Source organism: Schistocerca serialis, chromosome 4, assembly GCF_023864345.2.
Source record: "Schistocerca serialis cubense isolate TAMUIC-IGC-003099 chromosome 4, iqSchSeri2.2, whole genome shotgun sequence".
NCBI lineage: Eukaryota > Metazoa > Arthropoda > Insecta > Orthoptera > Acrididae > Schistocerca > Schistocerca serialis.
Genome location: NC_064641.1, coordinates 860783568 through 860809622, shown reverse-complemented (window position 1 = coordinate 860809622; position 26055 = coordinate 860783568). Strand labels below are relative to the sequence as shown.

Sequence of the window (26055 nt, the reverse complement as noted above, 5' to 3'; positions counted from 1 at the left end):
AGAAGAACAGTATAGATCTTACGATAACACAAAAAGGGCCACTCCAGCTGCAAGTTTTAGCGTGAGACTTTTTCGCTTCTCTGTTACTTTGCAAACTTTAAAAACATTGCCCCACCACGAAAAGTATAACGTTTCTCATTGGATAGACAGAATTTTTGTAGGCGGAGCTTAAGGTTAACATTGAGACCCTGATTGGCCAGATGAAAACACAACCAGATAGTTTTTTTAAACCAACTTCGGTAAATTGTAGTAAGGAGAAGTTAGGAGGGAGTTGCTTCCGAGATGGCGAGGTGAGCGGAGCTGTGCTGCCCGCCGCCCCCTGACGAACACCGACAAGGTAATGAACGCACGCGATGCTGCATAACAGCGCATAAAGCTTCACTCAGAACTGCAGAAGTCTTATCAGTTACACCCCCTTTTTGCGTAATACTAGTGTCGATCGCCAATTAAAGCTCATGGAGTTCACATTTGCCACTTGAAGTAAAAATCTGAAACGCGATAGTTTTTCTGTTATATAGTTATTGAGAAGCCACATCAGCCACTGAAATTTACGACAAGTTAGATAAGTAATTAAAGATAATTGAGGGTCACTGTAGACCATTTTAATAGTTTTCTCTTTTGTGAAACTTAATTTAAACCTAGATTATAGATGTGATATGGCATAGGTCATCCTTTGATCCATTGTAGAACTTGGAAACCCATTCAGGGAATATTCGTTCACATTTTTGTTGAACGCAGTTGGTTTTTACCGTCCTGTATTAAAACATTTCCTTTTATCAATAGTGCAATTTATGAACAATGTTTTGAGAGTAGAATAAAATTTCCAGTGGTAAACTTAACTGCTTTTTCGACGTTATTTTACCAGCTAACTAAAAATAGGAAAGCCTTTAACCCCTTCCACTAAATTTAGTTAGTATTAAGATTCTTTTACAGGGAGTGCAGTGGAGCTGACGCTGAAATCATTAAGTAATTGGTTATATCATCGTTAGTCTCACTGAACTCTTCTGAACTCTACACGTCATGTGTGGTCTGACGTCTCCTTACCAGCAACAGGTCCCAGGTTCAAACTAGTCAGTTCCCTAAAAAACACGCTCAGAGCGTCGTCGCGCGAAAGTGGTAGGGAGACACGATGTAGAACAAACAGACACCATGCAGAATGTTAGACTTTTGATGAACTGTGGTATCGTGTTGAAGCTGCATGGGCAGCTGTACCTGTACACGCCATCCAAACTCTGTTTGACTCAATGCCCAGGCGTATCAAGGCCGTTATTACGGCCAGAGGTGGTTGTTCTGGGAACTGATTTCTCAGGATCTATGCAACCAAATTGCGTGAAAAAGTAATCATATGTCAGTTCTAGTATAATATATTTCTCCAACGAATACCCGTTTACCATCTGCATTTCTTCTTGGTGTAGCAGTTTTAATAGGCAGTAGTGTAGTTCTATCCAGGGGACTGATAACCTCAGATGTTAAGTCCCATAGTGCTCAGAGCCATTTGAACCATTTGACGTCAAGGAGGGTAAACATATCCGTACTACAGTTAGTGTTATCAACAGGGATGTGAGATTTCAACCAAGTGCTGCCTGAGCTCCAGCACTGGCTGCCATTAAGTTAAAACGGCAGAAACAAAAACCTCCGATTTCGGCCCTGTCGCACTGCATAGCAGAGTTGATTCAGCTTCTAACCACAGCAACACCTTGCGAGATGCCAGGGCTAGCAAACACTAAATTCTTCTAGAATCTTTTTATGGAAATGATGCCCTAAACCCCCCTTTTCTAAATCCGACTTTTGCTGTTGCACATGGATTAAGAAGAAACGCGAACTGACTGTAATCGACCCTGCAAGTGGAGTAGAAAAGAGTTTGGCACCTGCAATAATTTAATTTGATAGAAAATAATTTGATAAAGGAAAGTTTCATTAACGTAGTGAGAAATGAAAGGGTTGCTTTACCGATCCACAGAATGAAAGTTCTGTCCAAAATAACAATTTGATTTATTATGACTAAACTCAAAATAATAAACATAACACATGAAACATTCACAATACGTCAAATTGGATACTCAAATAAATCCTGTGAAGGTGAAGTTGTCCATAAACTAGATTGTGACATTTATGACCAAGTGGTATGTGGAGCCAATTCCTTGCAACTCAAATCTTAAGAGAAACACCCAGCGAACCCAACATTAATTGCTGCTACAGTAGTGAGAACTCAGACAATGAACACCCAAGACAGAACCACGTTAGAAAAGACGGGAATTGGCGCGCTCTGCTGAGCTCTGATTGTCACATAGCAAAATTCCCTGATTTGCCGGTGCTGCGGACATACATGACCAAGCTGTCTTCTTAACTACAAGGACACAATCTGGCATACCGGAGGCAATGGCTGGTTGCTTCAACATCCCATCGTGGTGATAATAATGTCGCAAGTATAACCTGAAACAAATTATCCTGGTCTGGTTGTTCCAGACTAAAGACTTCCTAGCAACACAAATACGCCTCTGAGGGAGATGAAGAAGGCTCGCTAAACAATCACTGATGGTATAGTGAGTGATTTTAACAAGCGAAGTCACACAGTAACTCCAATACAGTCTTTGGCCAAAACTGCTCAAGACGGACAACATAGGCCACTTGTACACAGAACGCTCAATTGCCAACTGTACTCGGAAAGTTATGTTGAAGTTGAAACTTCAGCAACTTCGTCAAACAGTTACAATTAAATGAAAGTATATTAGACAGCCAACAGAAGGCAGGCTGTCCACAGCAGCGAGAGCTCAGTCTTGTAACCTACTCCGACCGAAAGGCGAGAGCTGACTCTCTCAAGAGCACCCGTACAAGCTGAACACAGAACATTCCCGCCCCCACGACAGTAGCCGTGGTTAAACGTTCCAATCAGCAACTCGAAAACCGGCGGAAAATTCCACTCTATTGCCGAAGCACTACTATTCCACCAATGGAGATACTTGGCGCCAATTCCTGCACTGATTTTGTTACGTCACGGAGCTATGCCCTGAGCAAGCCAATCACAGTTATGATTTTGCAGAAAACGCGGGAATTTGCCCGCCAAGACTGCCTGGGAACACAAGTCATTCCCACGCCTCGCTGGTAGCCCGCCAGAAAGTGTTTTCACTACGTTTCTGCGAAGTAACAGAATCTCTAGCCCAGCCGCTCTGTCAGGCCTCTGTGGGTGTGTCACCTCCGCTCTTATGACAATGTCGGCATCTGGAAAGCATCCACTCGACTCCCTCACACCCGTCGGCTTAACCCATTCAAGATCAGCAATACCTGCCTGTCACCGGACCACCCGGGTGACGAGAGACGCTGCGTGGGAAGTCCGTGTGTGAAGGAATAGCAACTTTTCACCGCTTCCAATTTGAGAGAAAAATCGAATTACTCAGAGTAAGATAAAAATATGAGAGGGGGCTCATGCCACCTCTCAACCTGACGAGCATCATTGCCCTCTGCGCACGCGCAGAAGGCCTGCATTCATCACCCGGAAGTGGACACGACTGTCGCTACATTCATACAACTATGAGTGCCCCTCCGGCCACGGCAAATCCCTGGTATTGGCTCTGATTGTCACTTGTCAAATCCTGTACCAGTAACGACAGCAACTACCACCACATGAAGATGCCACGTAGGTCTTTCGCTGAAATACTGCGCGACTTGCGGAGTGTCATCCAGCGGCATACCAGAGAAAATCTATTTGCAAGAATATATACCTCAGTTCTACAGCTTGCACTATACTTCAACACGGTAGTGAGGAATTCAGAATTGGAACAGGGCTCAGACAAAGTGATTTCAAGGCAGCAGTACTTACACTGGGCAAAGAATGTAGGAATATGGGTTCATGTAATAAACCTAAAACAATCGCTTTCTCCAAACGGCATTGTTCTTTTGTCTCTACTGCAAATAAACTTCAAAGTGAATTAAAAAAACTTAATGCATCGACGATTACGTCGCGGCAATTGAAAATCTGTGTCTAATTGAGACTCTGCCCGGAATATCCTGGTTTAGACGAGAGCCGCCGTACGTGTCGCTCTCTCAGCACACCACCTGACGTGACTGGTTATACTTTCATGGTCTCTCATCTCTCAGCATCCGGACACCGCTTTAACTTTCTTGCTCGCGTCACAGGAATTTTCAGAGTATGTGCGAGTGTTGCAAAATTCATAGTGGGCGCTATTTATTTACAGCTCACACAGAATATTTCGAACTTTAACTGTCCTCCACCGTAGCCGCCGGCACTGTGTATAACGCGCGCTGCCAGCCATGTGGCTGTCGTTGGAGACCCTCAGCAGCACCAGCTGTGGTGATGTTCGAGTGGAGCTCTCTGCTGCCTGACGAGTCTCTCAAATAGCCCTTCAATCTAGGACTAGAGCTGAAGTCACAAGGGCTTATGTGTGACGAGTGTGCTGCACATCCCTGTGCCATCGATCGAACAATTTGGTCACAACTTCAGCCAAATACGCCTGAACATTGTGCTTTAAAATGTCGTGCGCGATCACGCACAAAGTGTCGCCGCTTCTTTCTCTCAGTTGGTAGCCGGCTGTGTTGCAAGAATGAACAACTTAGAGAGAGACGCCGCCCAACATTGTGCAGGACTGTGCTCGGACGCCTACCCCCTAGGGTGTGCACGACTTGTTCAATCGATTGTATGAATATCAAGAGCTCAGATGGAAACCCAGTTCTAAGTAAAGAAGAGAAAGCAGAAAGGTGGAAGGAGTGTATAGAGGGTGTGTACAAGAGTGATGCACTTGAGGACAACATTATGGAAATGGAAGAGGATGTAGATGAAGAAGAAACGGGAGATATGATACTGCGTGAAGAGTTTGACAGATCACTGAAAGACCTAAGCCGAAACAAGGCCCCTGGAATAGACAACATTCTGTTAGAACTACTGAAGGCCTTGGGAGAGCCATCCATGACAAAACTCTACCATCTGGTGAGCAAGATGTATGAGACAGGCGAAATACCCCTAGACTTCAAGATGAGTATAATAATTCCAATCCCAAAGAAAGCAGGTGTTGACAAATGTGAAAATTACCGAACTATCAGTTGACTAAGCCACGGCTGCAAAATACTGACACGAATTCTTTACAGAAGAATGGAAAAACTCGTAGAAGCCGACCTCGAGGAAGATCAGTTTGGATTCCGTAGAAATGTTGGAACACGTGAAGCAATACTGACCTTACGACTTATCTTAGAAAATAGGTTAGGGAAAGGCAAAACTACGTTTCTAGCATTTGTAGACTTAGAGAAAGCTTTTGACAATGTTGACTGGAATACTCTCTTTCAGATTCTAAAGGTGATAGGGGTAAAATACAGGGAGCGAAAGGATATTTACAATTTGTACAGAAATCAGATGGTACTTATAAGAGTCGAGGGGCATGAAAGGGAAGCAGTGGTTTGGAAGGGAATGAGACAGAGTTGTAGCGTATCCCCGAGGTTATTCAATCTGTATATTGAGCTAGCAGTAAAGTAAACAAAAGAAAAATTCGGAGTAGGAATTAAAATCCATGGAGAAGAAATAAAAACTTTGAGGTTCGCCGATGACATTGTAATTCTGTCAGAGACAGGAAAGGACCTGGAAGAGCAGTTGAACGGAATGGACAGTGTCTTGAAAGGAGGATATGAGATGAACATCAACAAAAGCAAAACGAGGATAATGGAATGAAATCGAATTAAATCGGGTGATGATGAGGGTGTTAGATTAGGAAATGACACACTTAAAGTAGTAAATGAGTTTTGCTATTTAGGGAGCAAAATAACTGATTGTCGAAGTAGAGAGGATATAAAATGTAGACTGGCAATGGCAAGGAAAGCGTTTCTGAAGAAGAGAAATTTGTTAACATCCAGTATAGATTTAAGTGTCAGGAAGTCGTTTGTGAAGGTATTTGTATGGAGTGTGGCCATGTATGGAAGTGAAACAGGGACGATAAGTGGTTTGGACAAGAAGAGAATAGAAGCTTTCGAAATGTGGTGCTACAGAAGAATGCTGCAGATTAGATGGGTAGATCATATAACTAATGAGGAGCTATTGAATAGCATTAGGGAGAAGAGAAATTTGTGGCACACCTTGACTAGAAGGGATCGGTTGGTAGGACATGTTCTGAGGCATCAAGGGATCACCAATTTAGTATTGGAGGGCAGCGTGGAGGGTAAAAATCGTAGACGGAGACCAAGAGATGGATACACTAAGCAAATTCAGAAGGATGTAGGTTGCAGTAGGTACTGGGAGATGAAAAAGCTTGCACAGTATAGAGTAGCATGGAGAGCTGCATCAAACCAGTCTCTGGACTGAAGACCACAACAACAACAAGGCTGGAAAGCGCTGTACTACTCACCATACTTGCCGGACTTAAGTCCTTGTGGCTTCAACTTGATTCCAAAACTGAAGGAAACGCTTCACGGTATTCGCTTTAGAACCGTTATAAAGATTTGTCAGGCAACAGACTGCTCCACTCGAACTACCAGCACAACTGGCCCTGCTACGGCTATCCCACGACTTTCACATCGTTGGCAACAGGTTATACGGCACGACTGTAAAACTTTCAAGCATGTATATCTACTTGGTATAAGCTGTGAATAAACAGTCGTCTCTATTAATGTTTAACACTGTTGTGTAGATCTAGATGTAGGTGCAGAATAGTAACAATGAAAGTTAGGTCTGGAGGCTTACTCACATAACCTAATGACTGAGGCGATTGCTTGCGTGCAGCAGGAAATCCAAATTAGAAATCCGATGCGTTCTCCCTCGTGCTGCTAATGAATTTGCTTTTCCAGATCGTGGCGTCGGACGCTGACGAGGCGGCCGGGAAGAAGGCCCTGGAGGAACTGGAGAAGCAGTTCGGAAAGGGGAAGATCGTCTTCGTCAAAGCGGACGTCACCAACAGCAGCTCGCTGGAAGGTAGCACCCCATCTCTGGAACCACTGGAGCTGTCTTCCAGGAGGCCTCCAAGGCTCTTCATGTTATTGATTCTACTGCCCACTCTTCATAACGCTAGCATAGTAAAGTGTCCTATCTTCTAAATAAGATTTTAATGTGTTTTGCTCAAGAGGGACGTGCTAAAGTAATTCTTTAGATTATTTGTAGTTACCCTTGTGTAAGCCATTACTAGTGTGATCTCCCTTCCATCTCCTGTCTAAGCACGCTGTTCTGACGTGCATCATTTGGCTCACAAAGTTCGTGGATGATGAAACTGTATGTGCAAATTTTCAGAATGTAGTACATCGGACTGACTTCATTTGAAGGTATCTGCAAAATAGTTTGTAAATCAAATGTGAAACTTATACATGTATTTCCTGCTTTACATTTTCTTTATTAGCAGCCTTCACGTGAGTGCATTCATTTTTTCCTGCAATATGCTCATCATGTTGTGTCTCCAATGCTTGCTTTTCTTCACTACTCTTCCTTCCGACTCATACACGTTTGACATTCATCCTTTTTAGGTTCGCACCGTGTGAGAACGCAGTTCTGAAATTCTGAAAGAATATACTCCTATAAGTTATTGATGGTTATGAACTGCTTGAAATGTTTATATTCTTCCTTGTATGTACTATAAATACGAGGCGTGTTTTTTAAGTAAGTACCGTTTTGAAATTAAAGAAGACGTGCTAAGATATCTCAATAATTTTATTTTTACATGAAAGCCTGTACCCTAATCTACTTTTATACATAATTGCCGTCAATATTAAGGCACTTGTCATAAGGTTGTACAAGTTTTTGAATACCCTCCTCATAGAAGTCTGCCGCCTGACTTGTTAAGCACTGGATAACCATCGTCTTGAAGACGCTGACCGCCCAGGTGTTTCTTCAAGTGCAGGAACAGATGGTAGTCACTGGGCGCAAGATCGGGGCTGTACGGAGGATGATCTAGAGTTTCCCATCGAAAAGATGTGATGAGATCTTTGGTCTGATTCGCCACATACGGACGGGCATTGTCTTGCAGCAAAACGATGCCGTTGCTGGTTTAGTTTCATTATGTGGAAGTCCCTTGCCTCTCTTACCACTTCCTGTCAAAAGTTCACTCGCCCTTTTCCCTTTATGTACTGTATCAATGACGTCAGCTGACACAAACTTTTAAATTAGGTCTCCTTGCAGACTCTGTCTTTCTTATTATTTTTATTTAAGTACTCTACCGTAGAATCTTTACGTTGTTTCAGTGGGTCATCAGTACTTCGCTTCGTGCTGGAGCTAAACTCAATGTTTTACCAAGTATAAAATTCTTCTGCCTTGTATAATCGCAGGTGCAGAAGCTTCCGCAAAAGGAGTACGTCATTTCACCTGAAAAACTTTTGTTGCAGGTGTATCTTCATCTTTGGTTTATTAGTTTCAGTTGTAGTTATATTCTTCTTCCATATTTTGGGATAACTTTTTTCAATCTCGATCGTTTACCACTGTTTTCTTTTTTGCGACACTGATTTATTCACTCAGGAGATCTGTATCACTGCAACCAGGTTCATAGTCAGGATCCTTGATGGGGCAATCAGGGTCAAATTCGTTCACTATGCTTGATCATTTCACGAAAAGCATCCCTCCCCCCAGACTCAGTTGATACAAGTTGTGCTTTGGTTTGTCTTCTGTTGTAGGGGGACTTAATCGTGTACTGTGCTTGTATGATCCGCTCTCCTTCCACTTGATGCATTTGAATATTCACCCTAATTTCCTTGAAACAAAAATATGAAATAAAATTAATTTACGCATGTTTAAAACATCAAAGTATCGTGAGAATTCAGTTCATGCTTGGAGTACAATTTTATTGCTTACCACCAATGACATCCTTTGTAGGTATCATTCTCTTGGCCAGTGACAAATGCAGGGCGCCTCTTGAAAACATTTTTCACAATTAAACTCAGTATGAGGTAATGTAGTGCTGCACTCACTGAACTCACAGCAGCTTCTGGTACAGTGGGCATTCTGCTATCCGCGTACGTAAACTAAAATAATCGACAATAATACTGATTCAATATTGTTAAAATAATGTGTCATTGTTACGTGACACCTTTGAATCACCTGCTTTCTTGCTGGCTGTTGAGAATTCGAAACACAGAGCTACCAAAGCCTGCTAATAAAATATGTCTTAGATATCTTTCAAATAAGGAATAATAATATCTATGTGTCACTGTTTATGTCGTATAATATCACTGCTCACAAACTTGAGATCATTTTGCTTGTAGCCGAGGCTAAGAAGCACCAGCTGACTGCAGTCTACTTATAAAATTTATCTTAGGTATATCCTGTAATCCTACTGGTACCAATTAAGTGCACTTGATGGATTACTGTTGTTTAAACAATTTTATCAAGCCTGTCGGCAACGTGCAGGAAAAATCGTATAAGTGCACCTAGATGATTTTTGCGGTATTGAATATTGAACTGTGCACTTAACATATTTGTGCCACGTCTGTTTAACTTCTTAGAGCGAGAACAGCCCTTAACTGGTTTTTCTGGACGAAAGATACTCATTTTTTATATGGAATACATGGATAACCCAAAAATGATCAAATCTGCACTTGACTTGTTTTTGCAGTAAGCCAAAGGGTGTTGTGTTTTTATGAGTACGTGTTGACACTATTATTAACGATGTCCGTTTATTGTTGTTGCAGAGGCCTTCAAGACAGCCAAATCCACATTCAACAGGCTGGACATTGTTATCAATAATGCAGGCATGATGAGGGATTCGGCCTGGGAGAAGGACATCGACGTCAACATGGTAAGTGGGAGATATGGAAGAAGAAGGACTGCTACGAAAGAGCGATGGACGGTATAGAGTTTATAGCATGGCTTCTACACTCTGTGACCACATATAAAGAAAACACATTGAGGAACATGTGGGCAAGGCTGCTGACTGTTTCATTCCTGTACAGCCACATTTTTATTGAATTTGCACAGACGAGTCAAAAAATTGCGACTACCTGCTTAACGGCGTGTTGGTCCGCCTTTGGATCGCAATGCAGTGGCGATTCGGCAAGACACACATTTTACATGCACTCAGTAGGTTTCCGGTGGTATGACGAACGTGATGTCTACTCAACGGTCACACAAATCCCATAAATTGCAGGTTGGTGTTGTACGAGGTGCATTCAAGTTTTTTCTAATTAACTACTCACCCGAAATCGATGAAACTGGCGTTACTTCTCGACGTAATCGCCCCGCAGACGTACACATTTTTCACAACGCTGACGCCATGATTCCATGGCAGCGGCGAAGGCTTCTTTAGGAGTCTGTTTTGACCTCTGGAAAATCGCTGAGGCAATAGCAGCACGGCTGGTGAATGTGCGGCCACGGAGAGTGTCTTTCATTGTTGGAAAAAGCTAAAAGTCACTAGGAGCCAGGTCAGGTGAGTAGGGAGCATGAGGAATCACTTCAAAGTTGTTATCACGAAGAAACTGTTGCATAACGTTAGCTCGATGTGTGGGTGCGTTGTCTTGGTGAAACAGCACACGCGCAGCCCTTCCCGGACGTTTTTGTTGCAGTGCAGGAAGGAATTTGTTCTTCAAAACATTTTCGTAGGATGCACCTGTTACCATAGTGCCCTTTGGAACGCAATGGGTAAGAATTACCCCCTCGCTGTCCCAGAACATGGACACCATCATTTTTTCAGCACTGGCGGTTACCCGAAATTTTTTTGGTGGCGGTGAATCTGTGTGCTTCCATTGAGTGGCGCTTTGTATCTGGATTGAAAAATGGCATCCACGTCTCATCCATTGTCACAACCGACGAAAAGGAAGTCCCATTCATGCTGTCATTGCGCGTCAACATTGCTTGGCAACATGCCACACGGGCAGCCATGTGGTCGACCGTCAGCATTCGTGGCACCCACCTGGATGACACTTTTCGCATTTTCAGGTCGTCATGCAGGATTGTGTGCACAGAAATGCCAACTGTGGAGGCGATCTGTTCAACAGTCATTCGGCGATCCCCCAAAACAATTCTCTCCACTTTCTCGATCATGTCGTCAGACTGGCTTGTGCGAGCCTGAGGTTGTTTCAGTTTGTTGTCACATGATGTTCTGCCTTCATTAAACTGTCGCACCCACGAACGCACTTTTGACACATTCATAACTCCATCACCACATGTCTCCTTCAAGTGTCGATGAATTTCAATTGGTTTCACACCACGCAAATTCAGAAAACGAATGATTGCACGCTGTTCAAGTAAGGAAAATGTCGCCATTTTAAGTATTTAAAACAGTTCTCATACTCGCCGCTGGCGGTAAAATTCCATCTGCCGTACAGTGCTGCCATCTCTGGGACGTATTGACAATGAACGCGGCCTCATTTTAAAACAATGCGCATGTTTCTATCTCTTTCCAGTCTGGAGAAAAAAAATCGGAGGCCTTAGAACTTGAATGCACCTTGTATGGGCATGGAGTTGGCGCCCGATAGCGTCCGAGGTACGTTCAATCGGGTTCAGACCACGCGAGTTTTGTGGTTGCTTCACGTGCGTGCGACGCCAGGACGGAACTCAGTCTCATTGTGGGCAGTGGTCATGATGTTTTGCCTTATCGGTGTACGTAGTCACCAGGAGGGTAATGTCGTATCATATTTCTATTTTTCTTAGATAATGATACACTACACCAGCCATGGGCAACCTTGGGCGACCCATGGGCCTTATTCACATATTTAATCTCGCGGCCACCTAGTCACGTGACACTACAGCAGTGCTCCTAGCACATAAAGTCAAAACCAAAACGTACGAGACAGTAAGGTTTTTTTTTATTTTTGGGAGGGGTGTTAGGGGTGAGTCATGCTGTAACAGCCAGTTTTTTGACTTTACTGTGTAAATGTGGTGGTTAGTCTTACCTCAAGACATGTGCTAAGAATAGCATAGTGTAATGATTTTTGCCGGCCGAAGTGGCCGTGCGGTTAAAGGCGCTGCAGTCTGGAACCGCAAGACCGCTACGGTCGCAGGTTCGAATCCTGCCTCGGGCATGGATGTTTGTGATGTCCTTAGGTTAGTTAGGTTTAACTAGTTCTAAGTTCTAGGGGACTAATGACCTCAGCAGTTGAGTCCCATAGTGCTCAGAGCCATTTGAACCATTTGTAATGATTTTTATTTTTTATTTATGGTTCTTAGTTACATCAAAAGTAAAAGAGCTGGAATTACAAGGCTTGTAGAAAGTGTCTTGCAGCATCCACCACTGTCTTTTCTATGGTAATATCGCTTGTTAATTATACATTGCAATGATACTCGTTCAATAATAATATAATAGATAAGAAATGGAACTTATTGTTATTATTTCAACTGAATTCACCATTGTTTAGCTCATTGCTTTACAGACGCCGCAGTGTTTCCATCCATCTCGATACATCAGAACCGTCACCATTGTAGACCTCTTATCCCGCCATCCTGACAAGACCCAGTTTTGTCCAGATTTTGCAAGATATTGTTACGAGCATGGCTCAAGTACTGAGGAGATGTCAACTGTTAACGGAACATGTAAATACAGCATTAGTTTTATTAGTGTCAACAGGTTAATGTTGACAATGGCGTTCCATGTTGCGTATCCTGTATTGAAGATGCAAGCACTTTCTAGAACTAGCTCCATCATTCGAGAAAATACCAGACCTCTCGCATAGAAAGGGGCTGGAACGATTTAAGCAGCACCACGGGGAGGAATCAGGCAGTTCCCGTTTGAATAACGATCTAACAAGACGATTCTTTCTAAACGTATCACGAACAACGAGTGCAAGTAACATTCGTAGTGTTTACTGCGGGTATATGGGGCGTGAAGAGTAGAGTGACATGTACTTCCACGACTAAAGTGTCTACAGTCTAATAAACGTATCATAGCTTATGAAAATGCCTAAGGATGGAAAAAGAATGTGTCATTTTTAGGATAATTAAACAAAAGAATGGTCTTTTGTCAAGAAAGGACGTACGGGCCAGGAAACATTGTGTGGGCTTTGTACTGTTTCATCTGAGGATATCACGGAGGTAAGACGGCTGTGAGACATCACATTTATACGAAGTCTCATACACTACTGGCCACTAAAATTGCTACACCAAGAATAAATGCAGATGATAAACGGGTATTCATTGGACAAATATACACTCCTGGAAATTGAAATAAGAACACCGTGAATTCATTGTCCCAGGAAGGGGAAACTTTATTGACACATTCCTGGGGTCAGATACATCACATGATCACACTGACAGAACCACAGGCACGTAGACACAGGCAACAGAGCATGCACAATGTCGGCACTAGTACAGTGTATATCCACCTTTCGCAGCAATGCAGGCTGCTATTCTCCCATGGAGACGATCGTAGAGATGCTGGATGTAGTCCTGTGGAACGGCTTGCCATGCCATTTCCACCTGGCGCCTCAGTTGGACCAGCGTTCGTGCTGGACGTGCAGACCGCGTGAGACGACGCTTCATCCAGTCCCAAACATGCTCAATGGGGGACAGATCCGGAGATCTTGCTGGCCAGGGTAGTTGACTTACACCTTCTAGAGCACGTTGGGTGGCACGGGATACATGCGGACGTGCATTGTCCTGTTGGAACAGCAAGTTCCCTTGCCGGTCTAGGAATGGTAGAACGATGGGTTCGATGACGGTTTGGATGTACCGTGCACTATTCAGTGTCCCCTCGACGATCACCAGTGGTGTACGGCTCCCCACACCATGATGCCGGGTGTTGGCCCTGTGTGCCTCGGTCGTATGCAGTCCTGATTGTGGCGCTCACCTGCACGGCGCCAAACACGCATACGACCATCATTGGCACCAAGGCAGAAGCGACTCTCATCGCTGAAGACGACACGTCTCCATTCGTCCCTCCATTCACGCCTGTCGCGACACCACTGGAGGCGGGCTGCACGATGTTGGGGCGTGAGCGGAAGACGGCCTAACGGTGTGCGGGACCGTAGCCCAGCTTCATGGAGACGGTTGCGAATGGTCCTCGCCGATACCCCAGGAGCAACAGTGTCCCTAATTTGCTGGGAAGTGGCGTGCTGTCCCCTATGGCACTGCGTAGGATCCTACGGTCTTGGCGTGAATCCGTGCGTCGCTGCGGTCCGGTCCCAGGTCTACGGGCACGTGCACCTTCCGCCGACCACTGGCGACAACATCGATGTACTGTGGAGACCTCACGCCCCACGTGTTGAGCAATTCGGCGGTACGTCCACCCGGCCTCCCGCATGCCCACTATACGCCCTCGCTCAAAGTCCGTCAACTGCACATACGGTTCACGTCCACGCTGTCGCGGCATGCTACCAGTGTTAAAGACTGCGATGGAGCTCCGTATGCCACGGCAAACTGGCTGACACTGACGGCGGCGGTGCACAAATGCTGCGCAGCTAGCGCCATTCGACGGCCAACACCGCGGTTCCTGGTGTGTCCGCTGTGCCGTGCGTGTGATCATTGCTTGTACAGCCCTCTCGCAGTGTCCGGAGCAAATATGGTGGGTCTGACACACCGGTGTCAATGTGTTCTTTTTTCCATGTCCAGGAGTGTATTATACTAGAACTCACACATGATTACATTTTCACGCAATTTGGTTCATAGATTCTGAGAAATCAGTACCCAGAACAACCACCTCTGACCGTAATGACGGCCTTGATTCGCCTGGGCATTCAGTCAAACAGAGCTTGGATGGCGGGCACATGTACAGCGGCCCATGCAGTTTCAACACGCTACCACAGTTCATCAAGAGTAGTGACTGGCGTATTGTGACGAGACAGTTGCTCGGCCGCCATTGACCAGACGTTTTCAGTTGGTGAGAGATCTGGAGAATGTGCTGGCCAGGGCAGCAGTAGAACATTTTCTGTATCGAGAAAGGCCCATACGGGACCTGCAACATGGTGCCGTGCATTATCCTGCTGAAATGTAGGGTTTCGTAGGGATCGAATGAAGGGTAGAGCCACGGGTCGTAACACATCTGAAATGTAACGTCCACTGTTCAAAGTGCCGTCAATGCGAACAAGAGGTGACCGAGACTTGTAACCAATGGCACCCCATACCATCAAGCTGGGTGATACGCCAGTATGGCGATGACGACTACATGCTTCCAATGTGCGTTCACCCCAATGTCGCCAAACACGGATGCGACCATCATGATGCTGTAAACAGAACCTGGATTCATCCGAAAAATGACGTTTTGCCGTTAGTGCACCCAGGTTCGTCGTTGAGTACACCATCGCAGGTGCTCCTGTCTGTGATTCAGCGTCGAGGGTAACCGCAGCCATGGTCTCCGAGCTGATAGTCCATGCTGCTGCAAACGTCGTCGAACTGTTCGTGCAGATGGTTGTTGTCTTACAAACGTCCCCATCTGTTGACTCAGGGATAGAGACGTGACTGCATGATCCGTTACAGCCATGGAGATAAGACGCCTGTCATCTCAACTGCTAGTGATACGAGGCCGTTGGGATCCAGCACGGCGTTCCTTATTACCCTCCTGAACCCACCGATACCATATTCTGCTAACAGTCATTGGATCTCGACCGACGCGAGCAGCAATGTCGCGATACGATCAACTGCAATCGCGAAAGGCTACTATCCGACTTTTGTCAAAATCGGAAACGTGATGGTACGCATTTCTCCTCCTTACACGAGGCATCACAACAACGTTTCACCAGGCAACGCCGGTCAACTGCTGTTTGTGTATGAGAAATCGGTTGGAAACTTTCCTCATGTCAGCACGTTGTAGGTTTCGCCACTTGCGCAAACCTTGTGTGAATGCTCTGAAAAACTAATCATTTGCATGTCACAGCATCTTCTTCCTGTTGGTCAAATTTCGCGTCTGTAGCACGTCATCTTCGTGGTGTAGCAATATTAATGGCCAGTAGCGTATTTAAGCAGCACCACGGGGAAGAATCGGGCAGTTCCCATTTTAATAGCGATCTGATAAGACGATTCTTTCTAAACGCATTACTAAAACGAGTGCAAGTTAGTAACATTCGAAGTGTTTACTACGGGTATATGGGCCGTGAAGTGTATAGTAACGTGTACTTACACGGCTAAAGTGTCTACAGTCTAATAAACATATCATAGCTTACGAAAATGCCTAAGGTTGGAAAGAGAAAGTGTCATTTTTCGAATGATTACCCAAAAGAGTGGTATTTTGTCAAGAAAGGACGTACGTGTCAGGAAACATTGTGTGGGCTTTGTACTGTTTCATCTCAGGACAGCTGTAAGGCATCACATTTCCACGAAAAATCATAGAAACAGTTTCACTGTAACATCAACATCAAAAGCTGTTTCTGCATTCACGGTTAAAGAAGATATCCAGGAAGAACTGCTCGTTGCTGCTGCAGGACTAACAACAGCTTATAAAGTTGTCAGACATCATCAATCCTTCTGTTCCGTTGACTGTACCGTAAAACTGAATGCCGCAATGTATCCTGACACCCAAGTCACCGCCAAGCAGCCTAGAGCCAGGACCAAAGTTACAGCGATTTCAAAACATATTGTTGCATCACATCTGCATCCGAATGCATAAAGAAATTGCACGAAGTTTCGCTTTAGGATATAGGGGCCGACGCAGCGAACCACAAGGCTGAAAATATGTTTCCTTTAGTTGTTCAATGCTTTACCGAAACTGACGGAATCCAACAGAGGCTGTTGAAGTTTGATTCGCTTGTTAACAAAACATCGTCTAGACACTTTAAGACAACTGCAAATTCGATTAGATATATTAATCACTTTTTGTGGAGGCAATACCAATACCAACTTCACAGGGCTCCATCGACGCGGCCTGTGGAAAATGTTTCACCAAATTAAGGAAGGACGAGGGAAAAAAATCTAGAAGGAATTGGATGCCCCACCCATATTCTCTACAATACTATATCAAGCACTGTCGACATTGAAACAATGCTCATGAAAATGTTCAATTATTTTTCAATATAGATAGTAAGGATAGAGATGGCGAAAGGGTTCTCCTTACACGTTGATATCAGAAAACACAACAGATCTCCATGCTTCCCTCCAATGAGATTAAACTTGGCACCATTCAAGTCGCAAATTGCGGTTTGGGGTCAGTGGAACGCACGCTACAGTCTTTGAACTAACTGTATCAGGTCGTTACGTCACTGTGGTGCCAACTGCTGTTCAATTTCCCACTGCAGATGCGGTGCGATGCGTTAGAGCCTTACACAGAGCACGATCGCCTTCTCTCTTGGTGCTGCCACGTGGCCGTACGCAGCCCGGTCCTCTTCGACCGTCCATTCTCGTGACCACCATTGCCAGCAATGTACAGTGGATGTATTCCTGCCAAGTTCATCTACATCTACATATATACTCCGCTAGCCACCAAGCGGTGTGTAGCGGAGGGCACAATTCGCGCCAAAATTTCTCCCCTTCTGTTCCACTCGCGGATCGCACGAGGGGAAAACGACTGTCTGAACGCCTCAATACGAGCTCTTCTTTCCCTTATCTTTGAATGCTGATCATTACGCGATTTGAAAGTTGATGGTAATAATATATACTCTACGTCCTCAGTGAAGATTGGATTTCGGAACTTGGTGAGCAGCCCCTTCTGTTTAGCGCGTCGTCTATCTGCAAGTGTGTCCCATTTCAAATTTTCTATGAGATTTTTAACGCTCTCGCGATGGCTAAATGTACCAGTCACGAATCTTGCCGCTCTTCTTTGGACCTTTTCAATTTCTTGAATCAGACCCAACTGGTAAGGGTCCCACATAGGCGAACAATACTCCAAGACAGGACGAACTAACGTATTGTAAGCTATTTCCTTTGTTGAAGGACTGCATCGCTTCAGGATTCTACCAATAAACCGCAATCTAGAGTTCGCCTTACCCGTTACTTGTGTAATCTGATAATTCCATTTGAGATCATTTCGAATAGTCACACCCAGATACTTGACTGATGTTACCGCTTCCAAAGACTGATCATTTATTTTGTACTCGTACATTAATGGGGATTTTCGCCTTGTTACACGCAGTAGGTTACACTTACTAATATTGAGAGATAACTGCCAGTCATTACACCACGCATTTATTTTCTGCAAATCCTCATTGATTTGTTCACAACTTTCGTGTGATACTACTTTCCTGTAGACAACAGCATCATCGGCAAACATTCTAAGGCTCTGTCAATACCATCAACCAGATCGTTTATGTAACACATATAAAGCAGAGGACCTATTACGCTGCCCTGGGGAACACCTGAAGTTTTGTTTCTGTTGAAGTTACCCCTTTCGGGACGACATACTGCTCCCTGTCTGTTAGAAAACTTTCTATCCAACCGCATGTCACTGGATAGACCGCAAGCGCGCACTTTTCGTAGCAAGCGACAGTGCGGAACTGAGTCGAACGCCTTTCGATAGTCGAGAAATATGACATCAACCTGGGAGCCGGTATCTAGAGCCTATTGTATATCATGCAGAAAGAGGGCCAGCTGTGTCTCGCATGACCGCTTTTTCCTAAAACCGTGCTGGTTTCTGCAGATGAGCTTCTCAGAGTCTAGAAAGGTCATTATGTCTGAACACAGCAGTATCGCAGAAGGAACATCCAGCTTACCGTAGCCGTATTACACGACCTTGTTGAAATTCAGTGAGGGTTTGCTGATGGCGTCTTTGTCGCCTAAAAGGCATCAACTCACCACGTTCAATCTCAAAGGTAGCCGACGTTCACAATGGTTATAGCATGTATTTAAAGCAAACCTGATTTGCATCCTTATAGAGGTTCTACTGGCGCCGCTCTTATGCGACGGGCGTGAAATTTGAACAGACATCATCTTTCATATGTAGAAACACACTTACCAACTTTCGTTTATTTCTCACAACTCCTCCTAAGCGTTGTGACTCTTTTCCATCAGTGTAATTTCTATAACGGATATTAAGTTTATTTCCGACAACTGTCAAAAGTGAGAAATCTGATTTCGTAATATACTTCATGTTTTCAGAGATAAAGGGAAAATATAAAGAAATGGATTATTAAAATATAATGGGAAAACTATAATTTCATAAATGAGATATCGATTGCTACTCGCCAAATATCAGAATAGTTCCGAAAACTTCCTTTTAGAACATAAGATATACAAATTTCAAAGAAACAACGGTAGAAAGAGAATGCAAATAAGTTATACAAAACTGCAACCAGTCACTTTTTTGAATAATTATGTTTTATTCCATGAACCGGTTTGCGAACCTTTTCAAGTTTATCTTCAGATGGTTTCAGGAAGTTACATCATTATTGCTAGCATAATGCTGGGTGCTGGATCTATGACAAAAAGATGGAACACACTTTAATGTATCGCCATCACTATAGCTTATTTGTTCATACGGATGTAAATTTAGTTTTTTACTTACTGCGACAGTATAGGCGGCTTTTTCCGGTTAGTGTCCATCTGTCTGCCTCCATTTTGATGTCCAGTTGTTATATCACTACACACACTTCCACACAAACTATATTAATTAACGCTCTGACAGCGCGACTTTTCCAGCATCCAACATGCGCTTTACAACTGTTGCTTGTAACAAAGATCTTGACAGAAAGATATGGCATAGGCCTACTTTGCACAAAAGAAATCGAATGTTCTCGGAAGGTCCATCTAACACACTGCATTGTCGTCTACTACTAAACAGATATCACAAAAGTATATATCCATTTCAAATGTTACTATGACTATTTATTTTATTTATTTATTTTTCTTATTTGGAAAAACTTTGACATTAATCTCCAGTTCAGAGTTTAGTAAAAGAACATTATCAAATAGTGTTATAAAAACTGTACCATCTTTCAAAGGACTTGGCAGCAAGTTTCTGCTTTCTTCTAAGCTTTCTGCCCCCGCCCTATAAACCTCTTCCCCCCCCCCCCCCCACCCCACCCCAAACGCTCCCGCCCGTGTTGGGAACCACTGCATTACAACACCGTAGTTCGTTGTCCAGTTCGGCAACACCTCCGCGCAACTCGTCCTCAGCTAAGTTTCAGAGAAAGCGGGTGATTGCGTGTTCTCTTCGCCAGCTCCAACCGACGCTGCTCCACGTCGCACCACAGCGCCACGGCAGTGACGGCGGCGGAGGAGTCAGTTACAAACGCACGCCTTTCAGACGCGGCGAACAGCGGCGGGAATTTCAACTGCGAGCGGGATGACGGGCTGTACCCTCAGAATTCTATAATTGTCTCACAGAAACTTCCACATCAACTTCAACTTAATCTGTGTATCTTCTTCGTATTCATACCAAATTTTACACTCAATATGGTTGAAATACTTTACATCTTCAATTTTTTTTTTCATTCTTGTTGTTGTGGTCTTCAGTCCAGAGACTGGTTCGATGCAGCTCTCCATTCCATGCTACTCTATCCCAGTACATACTGTAACCTACATCCTTCTGAATCTGCTTAGTGTATTAATCTCATGGTCTTCCTCTACTACTATTTTTACCCTCCACACTGCCCTCCAATACTAAATTGATGATCCCTTGATGCCTCAGAACATGTCCTACGAACCGATCCCTTCTTCTAGCTAAGTTGTGCCACAAACTCCTCCCCAATTCTGTTCAATACGTCCTCATTCGTTATGTGGTCTACCCATCTAATCTTCTGTAGCACCACATTTCGAAAGCTTCTATTCTCTTCTTGTCTAAAGTATTTATCATCCACAATGCACTTCCATACATGGCTACACTCCATACAAATACTTTCAGAAACGACTTGCTGAGACTTAAATCTATACTCGATGTTAACGAATTTCTCTTCTTCAGAAACGCTTTCCTTGCCATTGCCAGTCTACATTTTATATTCTCTCTACTTCGAGCATTAACAGTTATTTTTCTCCCTAAACAGCAAAACTCATCTGTTACTTTAAGCGTCTCATTTCCTAATCTAATTCCCTCAGCATCACCCGATTTAATTCGACTACATTCCATTATCCTCGTTTTCCTTTGTTGATGTTCATGTTATATTTTTTCATTATGTATTATCATAGTTCTCACTGAATATATTCTACAAAACGCAGTTAACTTAGATTTACTAGTAGATATTTTCATATCATATTCTGTATATACTGTATTTAGTTTATCAGTTCATTTTTGAAAATCATATTTCCTTGAAAAAATTTGAGTCGCATCATCAGCAGATAGGAGCGAGTTTAACCTCACTGAATTGTTTAAGTGCGCCCCAGCATTTATCCTAGAATTTCACCTACAAACTTCATCATTAATGTAGATATGAACAGCATAAGAGAAAATCTACAGCCTTGTCTCACCCCTTTATTTTTTGTATGCCTTCTATATATAAGATTATTGTTTTTTTATACAGAATTTCGACAGCTGATATAAACTGCAAAGGAAGTGCCACATTATCTCCATAAGTTTCCTCTAACTACTTAAAACGATCTATTAAAGGAATATGTGTTTCTTTGTTCAAAATTTCTCTGCCTTTCAATAAACCGCTGAAAAATAAAAACTGCAACAGTCTTTTATCGCATCAGTCTAAATCCAAGCAGTTCTTCCACTAGTACACATTCTGCTGTTGTTTTTAGTTTTGTGTAAAAATTCTTGCACAAATTCTGTGTGCTGTAAGCTTATTCAGCTGTTTTTCTCAAATATATTTTTCTCCTTTCCCATATATAGTTTTTTTTTGCTTTTCCCCAGTTTCGTGGTACATCTTTCTCCTTACAGCACATGTCAAACAAATGTATCTATTTAAGATGTAGTGATAATCCTCCATATTTAATTAACTCTGCACTAATTCCATCTAAAACTGTTGCTTTTCGATTTTTGCTGTCGTTTTGAGAGATGCTGTAAGTTCTTATGGTACTATTTGATCTATGTGTTTTACTTCTGTTTCTGGATCTTTTTTCTTTCTTCTCTTCCGTATTAGCATTATATCACAGGTTTTTGTAGTACATATTCCAATCATCGTTTTTAATATTATTCAAACGAGTTGTGTCCTCTTGTGTATTGTTTAATGTTTGCAAAGATTTATATGCTCTCTGCTGATGACCATGAATATCATGTTCTATACTAGTAATCTATCAGTCTCAGGTTTGCTGCTGGGCTGTCTTTAGTTTAATTCCTGATCTGTTTATAGATGTGTTTATTTTCCACAGTAGGCATAGAAAGATAATTATTATATGCTGTTTGTTTTTCTTGTATTGCTTCGGCAATTTCTATTGACCAAATTTTTAATCCATACCTTTGGCGATATTTCTTTGTGTTTCCTAATGACTCATTTGCAGCTTTTTTGTCGAATTTTCATTATTCGTCCATTCTTCTGCAATCGTCTGCCCGGTAGCTAGTTGTTCTAATTGTTTCTTAATATACAGGATGTCCCCAAAAAAATGACCCGATTTTAAATAGAATTATTTATTATGAAGAAGGGCTTAACACCAACAAATTGCATACTAAATTACTCAGAAAAGACAGAAGTTTATAAAAATCCATCATAAATGTTCAATATGTCCTCCATTGGCTGCACAGACGACATCTAGCCGATAGCAAAATTCATCCGAAACTGAGCGTAAGGTGTCTTCTGTCATTGAAGCAACAGCTGCTGGTATTCCTGTTTCCTCAAACTGTTTATACCACCGTCGAATGTTCTTTGGTGATAGTGGTTTAGCACGAAATCGTATATGAAACGCCCACTGAACTGATTTACTAAATTCTGATTTACTAAATTCAATAACACAATACGCCTTCTGTTGCGCGGACGCCATATTGCACGAGACTGGCTGCACGCTCCAGGTCAGCGCTCGTAGCGACATCTAGCGGATTTTTTCTGAAACTCGAGACCATTCCGATTACATCTAGCGCTGCTTCAGTTACCTAGTGACATTTGTCTCAATATTATTACAAGTTAAAATCGGGTAATTCTTTTTGGGACACCCTGTATTCTGATATAGGCTCTTAATACTTACATCCTCGATTGAATATCCTTCGTAGATCTATTCTTGGTTTGTGTTGTAAACGGTTTCTTTTGCTTCCGTTTCAGGTATCACAAGATAGTGATTAGCCTCCATAGTCTTGTTTCTTTTACTTTAATTTATATCATTAACTATACTAATAATAAAGTTGTTGCAAATATTTGTGGCTATCCTTGGATTCGGAGAACTGTGGAAATTGGCAGGTACGGTGGATGCTGGTTTTATAGGTGCCTTGTCTCAGATTCTGTGGCAGAATCGTTTCGATGTTAGCTGAGTGATTGGAACGACAGAAGTGACCCTGTGCCGTTGAACATGTTTGGTGCTTTGTGTGTTCCTACAGAAGGGCGTGGTGCACGGCATCCTGTTGGCGTACAAGTACATGGGCAAGCAGAACGGGGGCGCCGGCGGCCTGGTGGTCAACCTATCATCCACAGCCGGCCTCGAAGCCGTCCCCCAAATGGCCATCTACTGCGGCACCAAGCACGCCGTGTGTGCCATGACGCGCTCCTACGGGGTGAGTACGTGCAGCACAATGTCCAGCGTATGTACAACTTGTGAGTGTGAATAATTTTGACACTTACTTTGCAAGAATTCAGTTATCTCAAAGACAACACTATGAAATTTCGCTGTATTGCTATGTGCACCCGGCATACCACACTGAAACATTTTAGATTAAGGTGACCATATTTTCTAGACCAGAACTCGGGACACATTAAAAGGAATGATACTGCAAAAAGGAAAAAAAGATCTTAATTAAATGTAATAGATTAAGGAAGGCCAAACCTACGTTTCTAGCATTTGTAGACTTAGAGAAAACTTTTGACAATGTTGACTGGAATACTCTCTTTCAAATTTTAAAGGTGGCGTGGGTAAAATACATGGAGCGAAAGGCTGTTTACAATTTGTACAGAAACCAGATGGCAGTTATAAGAGTCGAGGGGTATGAAAGGGAAGCAGTGGTTGGGATGGGAGTGAGACAGGGTTGTAGTCTCTCCCCGATGTTATTCAATCTGTATACTCAGCAAGCAGTGAAGGAAACAAAAGAAAAATTCGGAGTAGGTATTAAAATCCATGGAGAAGAAATAAAAACTTTGCGGTTCGCCGATGACATCGTAATTCTGTCAGAGACACCAAAGGACTTGGAAGAACAATGGAACGGAATGGACAGTGTCATGAAAGGAGGATATAAGATGAACATCAACAAAAGCAAAACGAGGATAATGGAAAGTAGTCGAATTAAGTCGAGTGATGCTGAGGGAATTAGATTAGGAAATGAGACACTTAAAGTAATAAAGGTGTTTTGCTATTTTGGGAGCAAAATAACTGATGACGGTCGAAGTAGAGAAGATATAAAATGTAGACTGGCAGTGGCAAGGAAAGCGTTTCTGAAGAAGAGAAATTTGTTAACATCGAGTATAGATTTAAGTGTCAGGAAGTCATTTTTGAAAGTATTTGTATGGAGTGTAGCCATGTATGGAAGTGAAACATGGACGGAAATAGTTTAGACAAGAAGAGAATAGAAGCTTTTGAAATGTGGTGCTACAGAAGAATGCTGAAGATTAGATGGGTAGATCAAATAATTAATGAGGAAGTATTGAATAGGATTGGGGAGAAGAGAAGTTTGTGGCACAACTGGACTAGAAGAAGGGATTGGTTGGTAGGACATGTTCTGAGGCATCATGGGATCACCAATTTAGTATTGGAGGGCAGCGTGCAGGGTAAAAATCGTAGAGGGAGACCAAGAGATGAATACACTAAGCAGATTAAGAAGGATGTAGGTTGCGGTAGGTACCGGGAGATGAAGAAGCTTGCACAGGATAGAGTAGCATGGAGAGCTGCATCAAACCAGTCTCAGGACTGAAGACCACAACAACAAGAAGTCGCCCCCCCCCCCCCCTCCACCCCAAGAGAGAATAGTGACTGCAGACGAATGCGACAATAGAGGGCACATTATGATTCACATCAACTGTCATCAGTGAAATATTGTGACTCGTCAACTGAGAGCCTATATCTCTGACATCGATCTGTTGTAGAATTTAGAACATGTTTTTTGCACGCGTATCATGTCATTTCTGGAAACCCAGAATCTACTCCGTAGGAATCAACATGGATTCCGGAAAAAGCGATCGTGTGAGACCCAACTCGCTTTATTTGTTCATGAGACCCAGAAAATATTTGATACAGGCTCCCAGGTAGACGCTATTTTCCTTGACTTCCGGAAGGCGTTCGATACAGTTACGCACTGTCGCCTGATAAACAAAGTAAGAGACTAAGGAATATCAGACCAGCTGTGTTGCTGGATTGAAGGGTTTTTAGAAAACAGAAAACAGCATGTTGTCATCAGTGGAGAGACGTCTACAGACGTTAAAGTAACCTCTGGCGTGCCACAGGGGAGTGTTATGTGACCATTGCTTTTCACAATATACATAACTGACCTAGTAGATAGTGTCAGAAGTTCCATGCGGCTTTTCGCGGATGATGCTGTAGTATACAGAGAAGTTGCAGCATTAGAACATTGTAGCGAAACGCAAGAAGATCTGCAGCGGATAGGCACTTGGTGCAGGGAGTGGCAACTGACCCTTAGCATAGACAAACATAGTGTATTGCGAATACACAGAAAGAAAGATCCTTTATTGTATGATTATATGATAGCGAAACAAACACTGGTAGCAGTTACTTCTGTAAAATATCTGGGAGTATGCGTGCGGAACGATTTGAAGTGGAAGCTGCGCGGTTTTGACGCTGCGTTGTGTTGTAAGAAACGTCCATAATCGATGATGGAGCGAACAACACTCTTGTTCGTGATCAAGAAAATGTAAGGGTCTCCATCCCATCAAGTTCCAGCTACAGATATTACCGCCTATAAGGTTTTTTGCTAAATGTCCCTTCGACCCATTAGGAGATGTTATAGAGGGGCTGGACCAAAATACGGAAACACCGCTAGAAACGCCTGCTTCAGCACACAGGGTGTTAGTTGTATAATACAGATATTGTGGTCATTGATACCTTAATATGTACCCACTTCAGCGTGTTACTTGTTTTTTCTCTGCATCTAACATTGCAAACACGTCATGTAATTTACCACTTGATATTTCCTGCACAGTCTTAACTGCACTGCGGACTATGCCTGTCAGTATAGACTAATAGTTTTATGTCCACACTTCAGCACCTGACCTGCTACCTGGGCGAAAATAATCATTAATGGCTTGCTCTTGCCACATGTACTTGGA

At 43.1% G+C, this 26055-nt stretch overlaps 1 protein-coding gene across 3 annotated transcripts in view; it reads left to right on the top strand.

Annotated features, from left to right (window-relative positions):
- The window catches only part of LOC126473503 (15-hydroxyprostaglandin dehydrogenase [NAD(+)]-like), a 332530-nt gene that overhangs the window by 289744 nt on the left and 16731 nt on the right, over positions 1-26055 (top strand). For 2 of the 3 annotated variants that reach the window (XM_050100592.1, XM_050100591.1), the window contains exons 3-5: positions 6784-6907; positions 9604-9710; positions 23166-23339. In XM_050100592.1, coding sequence (XP_049956549.1) covers positions 6784-6907; positions 9604-9710; positions 23166-23339 — 405 coding nt within the window. The remainder of the gene's footprint in view (positions 1-6783; positions 6908-9603; positions 9711-23165; positions 23340-26055) is intronic. The other variant, XM_050100593.1, reaches the window with a different exon arrangement.